Genomic DNA, 14114 nt, shown 5'->3' on the forward strand with positions numbered 1-14114 from the left:
GGATGGGTGGCTTTCAAACTCCAGAATTCCCTAGCCGGCATCCCGGCATCTTTCTTTAAATGGTACTTATTCGTGAAAGCCGCAGCCTAAGTCATTTACAAAGAGATTAAAAACTCCAGTTGTGAATCACAAACTCTTTAATCAGGTGTTAGGCTAAAGTGGCAGTTGAGGAGGAGGAGGAGCAGAGGTCTCCAGGTGGTCCTCGACTTACGACCACAACATAGCCCCACATTTCTGCTGCTAAGTGAAGCATTTGTTAAGTGAGCTTTGCCTCTTTTTACAACCTTTCTTTCAACAGTTTTTAAGGGAGTCACTGCGGTTTGTTTAGTTGTTTACTTAAGGGTTGTTAAGTGAAGCTGGCTCCCCCCCATTGACTAGGCTTGTCAGAAGCTCTCAAGTCTCCCAGGGACGTAAGTATGAATCATTTGCCAAGCATTTCGAATTGTGATCACTTGCCTGCGGGGGATGCTGCAATGGGGTGAAAAACAGTCGTAACTCACTTTTTGTCCGTGGATTAAACGAACAGTCACTAAGCGAGCTGTTGAAAGTTGAGGACTACCTGTCTTCCATTTTAGGATCCTTGCTTCTAATAAAGAGTGCCTTCATATTAGCTTAGAAATAAATGTATTTAGAATATTTCCGCACATTGTGAGGTTCTGTGGAGGAATAGAGGGGTTGCTTGCTAATCGTTAATAGTTCTAGGCCAGGGGTAGGCAACCTTGGCTCTTTTTATGACTCGTGGACTTCAACTCCCAGAATTCCTGAGCCAGCCACGCTGAGGGGAAAGGGAGAGGTTTCCAAGCTGAGCCATGCTGGCTCAGGAATTCTGGGAGTTGAAGTCCACCAGTCATAAAAGAGCCAAGGTTGCTTACCCCTGGCGTAGGCCTTTCCATCTGGGCAAAAACACGTGTTGCAGCTTTCTAGGGCTCAGGTAGGTCAAGGAAGTGCTGAAATAAATATGGATTTCTTAAACAAACAGATATGTACATTTCTAGTATTGATGCAGTTATTTTTTTTTATTTTTTTTTTAAAGAAAATATTTACTTACCATACTGGATGGCTTTTAGCGGAAACCAAAACAGAATTACTGAATGAAAGAGGCCATTTAAACAATGGATCCAGAACACCTAAGCGAAAACATACAATGATGAGAGTCACTGTGATGAAAGTAGCTCTGTGAATTTTGACTGTGTGTGTGTGTGTGTTTATCAAATCGGTCGGTCCTAGAGGAGATCAACTCTGACTGCTCTTTAGAAGGCCAGATCCTGAAGTTGAAGCTCAAATCCTTTGGCCACCTAATGAGAAGGAAGGACTCGCTGGAGAAGAGCCTCATGCTGGGAAAGGTTGAGGGCAAGAGAAGAAGGGGACGACAGAGAACGAGGTGGCTGGATGGAGTCACTGAAGCAGGAGGCGTGAGCCTAAATGGACTCCAGAAGATGGTAGAGGACAGGAAGGCCTGGAGGAACGTTGTCCATGGGGTCGCGATGGGTCGGATACGAATTCTCAACTAACAACAACAACAACAACACACACACACACACACATAAATATAAATTTATATTATATACATACATATATGTGTGTATATATAAATTTATATTAAAGGTAAAGGTAAAGGTTCCCCCGCACATGCGTGCTAGTCGTTTCCGACTCTAGGGGCCGGTGCTCATCTCCGTTTCAAAGCCGAAGAGCCAGCGCTTGTCCGAGGACATCTCCGTGTGCATGTGGCCGGCATGACTAGACGGCAAAGGCGCACGGAACACTGTTACCTTCCCACCGTAGTGGTCCCTATTTTTCTACTTGCATTTTGACGTGCTTTCGAACTGCTAGGTTGGCAGAAGCTGGGACGAGTAACAGGCGCTCACTCTGTTACGCGGCACTCGGGATTCGACCCACCAAACTGCCGACCTTCCAATCGACAAGCTCAGCGTCCTAACCCACTGAGTCACCGCGTCCCTTTTAAATTTATATTACATACATACATATATGTGTGTGTATATACATACATATGGTAAAGGTAAAGGTTCCCCCGCACATGCGTGCTAGTCGTTTCCAACTCTAGGGGCCGGTGCTCATCTCTGTTTCAAAGCCGTAGAGCCAGCGCTTGTCCGAGGACGTCTCCGTGGTCATGTGGCCGGCATGACTAGACGCCAAAGGCGCACGGAACGCTGTTACCTTCCCACCATAGTGGTCCCTATTTTTCTACTTGCCTTTTACGTGCTTTTGAACTGCTAGGTTAGCAGAAGCTGGGACGAGTAACAGGCGCTCATTCTGTTATGCGGCACTCGGGATTCGACCTGCCAAACTGCCGACCTTCTGATCAACAAGCTCGGCGTCCTAACCCAGTGAGCCACCGCGTCCCTTATACATACATACACACACATATATATGTATGTATGCATGTATTTTTAAATAAATGCTTTTATAGTAAAGCCAAAAACAAATGAAAAACAATTTTCTCATCACAAGTATCCATATTAAGCCAATTAATTGTGTACATGAAGTGTTTTTGGTTTATACCCTGATTGACGTTACAAATATAGATTATAATACAATTATATCAAAAAAGTACAAGAAGTCTATGTGTTTTTCTGTATTTATGTACGGACAGAGTCATTTCAAGAGTAAGTAAGAAAAAAAACACGTTTTACCATTGCTGTAAAAGGAAAGTTGTTTTGTAGTACTGTATAACATGCTTTTACAAGACACAATCTTTATTGTGCTATTAATCGCTTGAAATTGTTCAAAGAACAATGTTCTCTGCCTCAAAAAATTTTCTATCCTGCCTGTAACATCTTTGTAATATTATCTAACTGGCTAAGGTTTTACCATCTAATTTATGCCACAATACTTTGCATATTTGAACTTGGGTGTTACTCATTAACCTCTCCTTGCTGTGTCATTGACCAAAGAATATTATTTGAGAAAAAGCTGAGGTCGGAGGGGGCAAGAAAATTAGGACGGCTTTTTCATTTTTATGGTGAATACTTATTGTCCCATGTTAATCCTTTAACCTCTCTTCATGGCCCCTGAACTTTGACCCTTTTGATCACAACGAACCTGTGCATCATAATATAGGGAAATAAAAATTCTCAATCTTCCACTATCAAACAAAAAATGTCTCTCTTTACAGACCATTTGAAATTGTAAAACCTGTTTAAAATGAAAAACAATAAAAGGTACAGGCCAGAGCAGTTTCTAAAATATAAAATATAATGAAAACATCTACAACTGAGTGGTTCATGGCAATTTGACTACATTCACAACTGTGCAAAACGAAACTAAACAGGACACTGCACACAAATATAATCACTTCACTTGCATTCTACACAATTATTTATACTGTAATTTGTATTTACACAGAAAAGGAATGTAAAGAAAAAAAAAATGGACGAAGCATTTAAGAAACTCAGGACATTTGAGCTATTTAAAGTCTTAAAGTGCTATAAATAAGTGGTGTTGAAATAGAAACAAATAAAACATCAGCCACATTAGTTTAAAACATGACCTGTATAATTATGTTAATTAATTTGGTGTTAATAAAATCACCATTAGTCCACATTTAAGTGTTCTACATGTATTTGTGTCGTTTACTTATACCTACTGAAGAGAATTGTATGTAGAAAAACAATATAATAACAATGGAAATGAAGGTCCACACCAGCTAAGAATCTGCAGTCAAGATTTCACTTGGTTGTGTATGTTACGATACAAAAAAATCACACTAACTGGGTTATACAATTGAATTGGCAAAATATACACTCTCGGATTCAGATTTCAGATTATAATTACCCTTAAAGCCCTAACTAGTACATCAGTACTTGGAAATTGCCTATCTATTATCCAATCGTGCTTTTAAAAAAGTTTTTAAAGGACCAGGATAAATAATTTGAAAACTATTTATTATTTATTTACTCATAATATGAAAAATTCATAGTTCGCGTGAAGCCCCAAACGTCTCAGCAAACAAGCAAAAACAAGAAACACTCCCATACACATGAATGATTGATTTGTTTGCTCAAAGTCCTTTCCACTCCTTTTTAAACCGCATTAAATCCCTCTCTGAAAATTTTATGCATATTCATGAACAGCTTTTCTCTGGAAAACTAGCTAGCTCAAAAAAAAAAAAACCAGAAGACAAGACAGGATTGGATTTTATTGTTACTGGAGCTTACTGAGATATAAGGGACCACCATCCTCAAACTTACATTTAAATGATTTTAATCCCATTGCTGTAAAATAAAATCAAACAGGTGTGCGTGAAATAATTAGAAGTGATTTCCAACTACCTTTGAATTGAAATCCAGAGCGTTTTGGGAAGTCTTGTATAACTCAGGGTATTTTAGCATATTTTCTTTGTGACAGGATCTCTCAAATATTCCGAGCGTCAATGGAGGCATGGCCGTAAACATCTAATGTGCAAACCAAATATAGGAAAAAAATTCGTCATGAACATTCAACCTGTTTTAACCGTTAGCGCTGTCAAGGTAATTAATTACAAAAACTTACCACATTATAAAGTCCTATGCACCATCTTTCAAACAGGATCTGTCCAGAAAATCCGTTAACAAATGCAAACCATATCTGAAGAATAGAGTTTAAACATCGTATCAGTTTTATGGATTCAAGGGCATCATTTCTTGAATCAATCGTTATTTTAAAAATGGGGGAAATTTTAATGGCAGACAAGGTAATGAACGTGTGAAGAATCTCCATCCTATAATTAAAAAAAATTGCTTTAAATCAATTCTGATTAAGGTCAAATCCTTCATGATATCTGTCTCTGACACAATGTTTTACGCAGATTATTTTGGTTCCACATTATCTCTGTGCATGATACCATCTCAATTTGAAATATACCTTCTTGATGAAATCATTTATAAGGAACATTTTTTTCCAACTGTACTTCCAATCTGAAGTACTGGAATGACTAATATTTGCTAACCAAGTATGTTCACAACAGCAACAACATAAACTTTTTGTCATAGGAAAGATAATAAAGAAGACAATGATATCTATTTAACTTTTATAGGTAACTGAGCACATTCATTCCCATCCTTACAGATGTTAAATCAACTGATTAATTCTAATTACTAACGGATTAAAAAAATATCCCAAAATAATATTATCTGAATTTAATGCCTTTCTCAGCAAGACTGTTAAAAAATTTTTCCCCCATATCTGAAGGTTCACAATGGAAAGTGCAAAATACTCATCAACCATCCGAGTATCTGCAAAATTATATGTAAATTAAATTAACTGCCTAGGATTAATGTTTTGGTAACTATGCCACCTTACAGTGCACAAAGCAATGTTTTTTTTACAAGGCTCTTTTTTTCCGGATTTTTCTTTAAAGAAGTAACAGGGATTCTGTAGACACAACAAAAATAATACTGAGCTAATGTTTGAAATACAAATTATAGGCTTTGCTTTCAGCAACCGAATTCCAAATAGATCATTAACTGATATCTAATAATTAGAGGGAAAGGAGAGAAAATTGCCTGTAAGCAATCTCTCACGTAGCAATTAACATAAAGAAAGCTGCTATAATTTAATAGATATTGGGAAGCATCGATTTGACTTTAATCAAAGGCACAACCAACCTTTCCCAGCTGCTAGGATTACGGATTAAGGCTGCTAATGTCAGCCAAAGCAGCAAGTACACTAAAAAAAAGCCACACATCTACAGGTTTAACTTTGATCAGGTACTTAACCAAAGAATTCGTAGTCCACATAAGCATCCTTAACAAGGTATAAAACATTTAAGCAAAACTCTATGAACACCTGCTATGCGCACACGAATCCTGAAATATAAGCAATTACCTTCAGCATTTCAGGTAATATTAATTAATTAATGTTCGTAGTAGAATTTAATGCGATTTCATGGAAATATAAAGCCTAACTGGACACACACCACTTATTTAAGTTAAATGCATGGGTCGAGATGTTTTCAAAATTCCAAGAGGACAAAAAGAGAGAGAGAGAGGAGAGAGAGAGAGAGAGAGAGAGAGAGAGAGAGAGAGAGAGAGAGAGAGAGAGAGAGAGAGAGAGAGAGAGAGAGAGAGAGAGAGAGAGAGAGTGTTGTGTGTGTGTATGTGTGTTGGGGCAGAAATAAATAGCCACACAGATTTTCCTAGGTTCTGGCATCGCAACTGGGAGTATAAGATCCTCGGTCAGTTGCCTGCTCTCACGCTTGAACAATGAAATGAGGTTCAGAGAGGCAGTTGTCCTTGCTACAGACATGCATATTCCGTCCATTCATTTCTTCATTTGCTGTTGACATAAACTATTAACCACTGCATGAGCTGCAGAAGTTGAATGTAGGTTAAGTGATTGGCAGGCCACTTCGGGACGTTCGAAACCTTTCAGGGCACGTCAAAGTCTTTCCTTGTCAGAAGCAAAATGCGCTGAAAAGTTAGAATTCTAAGGTGAGGGCCACAAGAGTTACTAAGCTACTGACGTCCTGTTGCTTAATTAAATTAAGATTTATTTTAGTTGGGGGGGTGGGGGGGAGAAACCAGAACGTAAAATCCAAGCAGAGAAGAGAAATGTTGTGGGCAATGTAGAGAACCTTTTTATTTCCTAAGGAAAGTGTTCAGGGGAAGAAGGTTGACCCCTCAGCCTAAATTAAATACGTGCCAAATGCAAAATGTTTTAGCCAATAACGTGCCCTTAACCATGATACCAGAAGTGGGATTAAAACACACACACACACACACACACAGAGACACACACACAAAAGGGAGAAAATTCTAGAAATGGAGAAGTAACTACAGAAAAAGGAGGTTCCGTGGATGATTGAAAATACGTCGATTTCATGTTTTGGGTAACATTTTGTGACCTTCGGGATGTTGTAATTCTCGGTCCTAGGATTATGGTCGTTCGAAAGACGTTGAACAAAACCAAGACTGTAGATCGCTCAGGAAACCAGAAAATAGAACTGGATGTAATTTATCAACGGATACTTGCCGTTTGCTTTAAGTCATTTAAACAAATGAGAAGCAGACATTTTAAAAGAGATTTTAAGAGATTAAATATTTTAGGGTGTATGCTTCTGAGTAATTCTTGCTGAAATAACCAATTTTTTAAAAAAATGATTATATTTATTCCCTGGCTTTGCTTTAATTCGTATTAAGTCACGTCGTGCAGCTAACAAACCTAAAGGAAGCCGATTTCTCCCTGCATTTTGTTTCAAAAACCAAAATAGGAAGAAATGTTTTAAATGGCAACACCACACCTTTCAGTCAAGATTTAAGGGGAAAAAAAAAAGATTTGAGATGTTTTTTTTCTTCTTTTCCCTGATGTAAGCCCATTCTTACCTCAATGATATAAAGGACAATATTCTTGTAGAAGCAATACAAAATGCATTTAGCAATTCTGCTGTAGTTCCAGGCGCCGTGGACCAGAAGTAAATTTTGCAAGTACTTGAACTACAAACAAAAAGGAAAGAAGACATGCAGGCTTTAAGCCGTGGACGCTTACAATCACATACTGTAATGGTTTTAATGTTCTCAACCAGCGGAAGACCCCACCTGAGCTATGGAATAATCTGAAGAATTAGCAGCCTGGAGGCCTTCGTTCCCACTAATGCCAACACCGACGTGGGCTGTCTGTATCATGCTGACATCATTGGCTCCATCACCAATGGCCAATGTCACCACCTTTACCTGTTTTTTAACCATTTCTACAATGTCAGATTTCTGCAGAGGTGAAACTCTAGGAAAAAAAAGGACAAACAATATTATTGGTAATATACATATACATACAAACACACAGACACACATACACAGACACATTCCTGGACCACAGATGAGAAAAAGGCAGGTGTTACTAAAGAAGTAAATAAATATAATAAGGCATAAATAATTTATTTATTTATTTATTTATTTTTATTCCATTTATATCCCGCCCTTCTCCGAAGACTCAGGGCGGCTTACAAGCTTAGCAGTAGCCTTCGTTCTATGTATATGCTTGCTTATTAGGGCTTTCACACACACCCCAAGCAGCATTATTACAAAGTCAGCTTAATTGCCCCCAACAATCTGGGTCCTCATTTTACCTACCTCGGAAGGATGGAAGGCTGAGTCAACCTTGAGCCTGGTGGGACTCAAACCTGCACTAATTGCAGGCAGCTGGTGTTACTTAAGGAGGCATTAGCCCACTGCTCCACCTTAATACGGTATACAGAATTTTGTTATTTATGCAACTTTATATTTCTTAAGTATGAAATGCTAAGAGGCCATTAGCTCCTATCTAAAATAAATAATTTTACTTCCGTGTAGTAATTGTGGCATCGGCGATAATTTTATCTTCCTCGACATGCTGCCACTGCTGCTGTTATCCATGCGGTTGCGTCCAACTCTTGGGCAATTTTATGGGCCAGGTCTCCCCACATCTTCCGATCTTGCATGACTTAAAATTCATTTTTACGCTCTGGCTGGTGTCAGTTTTTACCCCAACGTGCCGCCATTAAAATGGGGCTGCTATTGCTAGCGATAATAAACTTTAATCACCCTCAGGCATTCAATGCCAGTCTTTATCACAGAAAGGGTACGAAACGGCATGGGGGAAATTGTTGGATGTCAAAGCTAACTTTTCTTGTCAACTCCCTCCAATAAATTATTTTTAAACAGATGAATAAGTTTTGATGGGAAATTTGGGCAAGAAGGTGAGAAGGTGTCAAGGCGAGAGGATTTTCAATCACGGAGGGCTGGTGCTTCCTTCCTTCCTGCGGGTGTTTTATTTTTATATTTCGTTTCCGTAAATAGCAACGAATACACAAAGTCTTCCACTTAACAATCATTGGCAAAATTTCCGCTGGTAAATGAGACAATTGTTAAGTGAGTTTTGCCCCATTTTAGGGAACCTCCTTGCCACAGTTGCTAAGGGAATCACTGCAGTTGCTAAATTAGTAACCTGGTTGTTAGGTGAAATCTGGCTTCCCCCATTGCGTTTGCTTGTCGGAAAGTCGCAAAAGGGGAATCGTGTGACCCCGGGAGGGGGGAGGGCGGCGGCGCTGCGACCGTTATAAATATGAGTCAGTTGCCAAGTGTCCAGAGTTCGACCACGTGACCCTGGGGAGGCTGCAACGGTCACAACTGTGAAAAATGGTCATAAGTCATTTTTTCCCCCAGTGCCGTTGTAATTTTGAACGATTGCTAAACCAAAGTTTAGGATTGCCTCTGTGGGGGTCTCAGTCCAGATGGAGAAGGGGAAGGATCGTGGCTCTGTGCCAGCTAAGTACTGAACAAAAAAACCAACGCTAATTCTAATTAAAATACCACTTTATTTTTTTTGTCTCTGGAGACAGCAGCCCAACACTAGCACAGACATGATTGGACAGTTCCCATAAGCTTTGGCAACTTTACTGTAAATTCAACTAGATGAGACTAAAAATATTTCGGAGGAGCGCTACCTGAAATTACACGCGCAGAGTGAAAGGAAGGTTTTTACCTGCAACAAATGACAGCTTTGCAGGACAGAGCCAGGTCCAAGAAATATTGCCTGACGCCAAAGGTCAAAGCGTACTTTAATGTTTTCCCATCGACGATGAGTGCAAAATCGTTCTCCTTCCTCAAAGCATTGCCCAGAGTGCTGCAGTGATGGCTCAAAGTCTCTCTTGTTGCCTGTAAAATACCACAATAAGTACCCGCGTTGCCTCCGTTTGTTGCTCTTACCGTTCTTCCTGGATTAAGGCATTTATTGTTAAAGTTTTCTATACAGCGAGTCCCTTGGACTGCAAGGCGATCAAACGGGTCGGTCCTAGAGGAGATCAACCCCGACTGCTCTTTAGAAGGCCAGATCCTGAAGTGCAAACTCAAATCCTTTGGCCACCTAATGAGAAGGAAGGACTCACTGGGGAAGAACCTAATGCTGGGAAAGGTTGAGGGCAAGAGAAGAATGGGACGACAGAGAATGAGGTGGCTGGATGGAGTCACTGAAGCAGGAGGCGTGAGCCTAAATGGACTCCAGAAGATGGTAGAGGACAGGAAGGCCTGGCGGAACGTGGTCCATGGGGTCGCGATGGGTCGGACACGACTTTGCAGCTAACAACAACATATCTATATCTATATATCTATATCTGTATCTATCTATATCTATATCTCATTGGCCACCTAATGAGAAGGAGGGACTCACTGGAGAAGAGCCTCATGCTGGGAAAGGTTGAAGGCAATAGAAGAAGGGGACAACAGAGAATGAGGTGGCTGGATGGAGTCACTGAAGCAGGAGGCGTGAGCTTAAATGGACTCCAGAAGATGGTAGAGGACAGGAAGGCCTGGAGGAACGTTGTCCATGGGGACGCGAGGGGTTGGACACAACTTCGCAGCTAAGAACAACAATATAGCTTCATCGATGCAATTATCAAGGGAATTAAAAGGAGAATTAAAAATACTCTTGGAACAAAGCAGGTACCAAAATCAGAACCAATTGAAAGCAGGAAAAAAATACAGCTGCCACAAAGTAAAATCCGGCTTAGCTGGCGATTAAACGTGTCTGGGAAAAGCAAAAAAAGGATTTCACCTGGCAAATAGAGGAGTGGTGATCCTTCTTATACGAACCTTAACCCATGCTTGCATAACCAGGTTCCTATTTAATTTAATTAATTGGTCTGGGTCCTGCCGTGCACCAAAGGAGACTCAAAAATGGCTGCCAGAATACTGCAGCCCCTAGGAATAATGACGGCTCACAAACCCACATTGACACGCAGAAGGAGAAAATACAGAAGGGAGACAACAGCAACACCGCATACAAAATCAACTGCAACCCGGTTCCATGCGAGGCAAACAGGAAGGCAATTGAAAAGAAGGGTTCATCAACGTCAACTAGCAGTTAAACGGCACGACCCAAAATCCAGGATCATAAACCGCATTGATGATAAACCACACCAATTCGATTGGAGAGGGGCAAGGCACGCCAACGCCCACCACACGGGTGAATTTATTCCACCAAAGGAGCAATTAACAAGCACGTCGATCCAGATCCGTGTGAGATACCGGACCTTCAAACTGCCAATCAACAGGAGAACCAATCAGCTGCTCGGAATCCCAATATACTTCCGAACGAACAACCAATTGCACGGCCACACAGGCACACAAGACGTTTTGTAAGAGCTAATGGAGAAGAGGGCAAGGACACGTCCTGCGGATGACGTTACCTAATCTGGTAACGAAACGTTCAGGAACTATCTTGAAATGAGCTTGGAGAACAAACCGTAGCTGAAATAAACCATTAATCCGCATCTATTCTTTAAACTAGCTTATTTATTTATTTTTAATCCTATTTATATCCCGCCCTTCTCCGAAGACTCAGGGCGGCTTGCAATCTAAGCACAAATCAATGTGGCCATAATTCAAATGTTAGGCTGTACTTACATCAAGGGAGCCTTCATTTATGACAATTAGCCCCATGTTCTTTTTCAAGAGTTTACACGAATGTCCTATTAGGAAAAAAAAATTTAAAAAAAGTACGCTGTTGTGTTAGGGTTTTTAAAAGCTGTAATTGCACATACGTAAAGATATAAATGCGACTCCTAACACTGAGACGCTAAAATGCAAGAATAAATGTGGCCTGGATAAAGTAACCAGGATTAAATTACTATATAAAGGTTCAAGGCCGCTTGAGGGAATATATATTTAAAGGGAATACTAGAACGTTGATACTGTATTTGACTTCAGGTAAACAAAGTACGCACAAAATAACATTGCTTTTATAGAACTTATTCATCTAATATTCGCCATCTTTACATGGAAAAAAAACATGGTAAGGAGACATGTCAAACTCGTGACATCACACAACGTTATCGGGAGTTTTGCCATTGCCGGCAATGGGGTGGGCGTGGCTTCTGCATGACGCATCCAGCCGGCGGGCCAGCAGTTTGACACCCCTGTGCTAAACTATAATCTCTTTTAAGAGGGAAAGTTGAGTCAGAAGCTGAAGTCAATAAGATAAGACTCAAGAGTAATTTACTGTTTCTGGGCCCATAAATAAATAAAATTGTGTAAAGAACTCTTTTCAACGCACTGTTTTGTGTGTTGTTTAACCACAATCCCTTTCTATATTGATTAGAGTTAAATGGAATTCAGATGGCATTTGTCGGTCACAGGATTAGAGATAGTAATTCTCAAGGATTGACAAAATTTCTCACGTCGTTGGAAATGTCAATATTCTTTTATGTGACATCCATTTGACCTTGGGTTATTAAACAGAAATATGCCACATTGCTATCATGGTATTACAGGTAATACAGTTCTTATTATTTTGATAAATAAGTTATATATATGATTTCCCCCTCCCAATATTCCTAGAAATAATGATCGCATCAATATATTTCTTTTCTGTCTAATCATTCTGGTTGCCTCATCTTATATCCTTATTTAGATTTATTAGATCTGTTTCTCCCATAAAGTTCAAAGTACTCTTGCTGGTTAAGATTTTCTCAACTGTTAATTACATTTAAAGATTTAAATCCGTTTTTTCCCATATAAGCCATCTCAACCCTTTTACGTTTCTTAAAGAATAGGTAAAAGCAGTGAACAAAAGGAAAAGAGATCACTTTTCTTTTAATGTATGGCGTATATCTGGGTATTTATATACATATACATATACATATACACACACACACACACACACACACACACACACACACACATGTAATCATGATCAATATTCAGAAATGATATCCACTACTGATATATAATACAGCCGATGGATATATTTAATGATTGATTTATCTTAATTTTTAGATATTAGCCGTTGCCGTGTTGCTATGCTATGTTCCATTCTGTGATTCCTGGAGCTATGTGAATATCAGGACATAACCAATTTTTTCCACTAACCCCAAATTGATTTCATATAGTCAATTCTTCCTTTCCTCTAGTTATCAGAAAAATATAAGGATAGCCTGAATAATTCCCAAAGGGAAAAGGCATCTTTTTCTCAATACAGGCATACGTTCAAGTTTACCAACTCGACTGACATATTACCAATGTTAATAGCTGTCTCTTGCTTGTCTCCAGTTAGAATCCAAATTTTGATATCTGCTTTCATTAGCGTTTCAATGGTTTCAGGCACTTGATCCTGTAGCCGATCTTCTATAGCTGTTGCTCCAAGCAACTGGAGATTCTTCGGAAAGAAGGCATGAGAGAATTAACTTCCTTTTCTTAAAGCAAGTAAGAAATATAATGATAATATAAATATAAAGAAAACCTATACAAAATGTTCTACAGATGGCCCTTGCCACCAACAAGATTAGCAAAAAATGTTTGAAAATCTGTCAGAGAAATGTTGGAAATGTTAAGCATAAACCAGGTACTTATTATCACATGTAGTAGACATGTGTTAAAGCAAGGAGATACTGGACAAAAATTCACACTTGGTTAGGAAAAAATGTTAAGAGAAACACGCAGACTATAAACCTGAATTTTTTTTTAACAGAAAAACATGACAAGCAAAGTACATATTCGATTTTACATGTGATAACAGCGGCAAGAATTATATTTGCACAATACTGGAAGAATGAAGAAACACCACCAGAAGAAGAAATAATTTAAAAAAAATGAGACTCTGCGGAAATGGACAGACTTACTTTAAGGTTGAAAGAAAAAGAAGTAACAGAACATTTTCAAACTTGGGACCTATTTTATCAGTGGTTAGAGAAAAAATGGAGGGATTAGGAATTAAATTTGTATTAGTGAATAAGATACTCAGACAACACGTTTTGTTGAATGATTACTATTGAATTCTATTTTAAAAGAAAAATAATTAATAAAATTTTATATATATATATATATAAAAGAAATATAATTTAGATTTAGGACCTGGTACTACAGCAAGCACACCTTACGCTAAGGCACTTACAAACAGAAGATTTCTAGTATAATAATGAGGTGGCTATTCCATGTTTTCCCTTCTAAATAAAGTCTTTGTCTTGCAAGAAAAAAAATTCTTGTAAGAAAAAACAACAACCCTGAAATAAGCCCTGTACCATTGCTCCTTTTGACAATGACGCAAGACAGTGTTCCCTGGATTTTGAGCATCTTGCTTGCAACTATGCTTGGTGCCTTTTAAACGACAATTTAAATCCTCAAACTTCCTTTTTTTAATCATATTCGGAA

General features: G+C 39.0%; 1 protein-coding gene across 8 annotated transcripts in view; it reads right to left on the reverse strand.

Annotated features, from left to right (window-relative positions):
• Positions 1-14114, reverse strand: part of ATP8A1 (ATPase phospholipid transporting 8A1) — a 78039-nt gene that overhangs the window by 14505 nt on the left and 49420 nt on the right. For all 8 annotated transcript variants that reach the window (XR_014493051.1, XR_014493052.1, XM_083367619.1 and 5 more), the window contains 8 exons: positions 12984-13122; positions 11373-11437; positions 9454-9626; positions 7533-7716; positions 7320-7430; positions 4510-4584; positions 4290-4412; positions 1049-1127 (listed from right to left, as the gene is read on the reverse strand). Coding sequence is in view for 6 of the 8 variants with exons in the window: in XM_083367619.1 (XP_083223745.1) it covers positions 1049-1127; positions 4290-4412; positions 4510-4584; positions 7320-7430; positions 7533-7716; positions 9454-9626; positions 11373-11437; positions 12984-13122 (949 nt within the window). In the remaining 2 variants the exon portion in view is untranslated. The remainder of the gene's footprint in view (positions 1-1048; positions 1128-4289; positions 4413-4509; positions 4585-7319; positions 7431-7532; positions 7717-9453; positions 9627-11372; positions 11438-12983; positions 13123-14114) is intronic.

Source organism: Vipera ursinii, assembly GCF_947247035.1.
Source record: "Vipera ursinii genome assembly, chromosome: 7".
Taxonomy (NCBI): Eukaryota; Metazoa; Chordata; class Lepidosauria; order Squamata; family Viperidae; genus Vipera; species Vipera ursinii.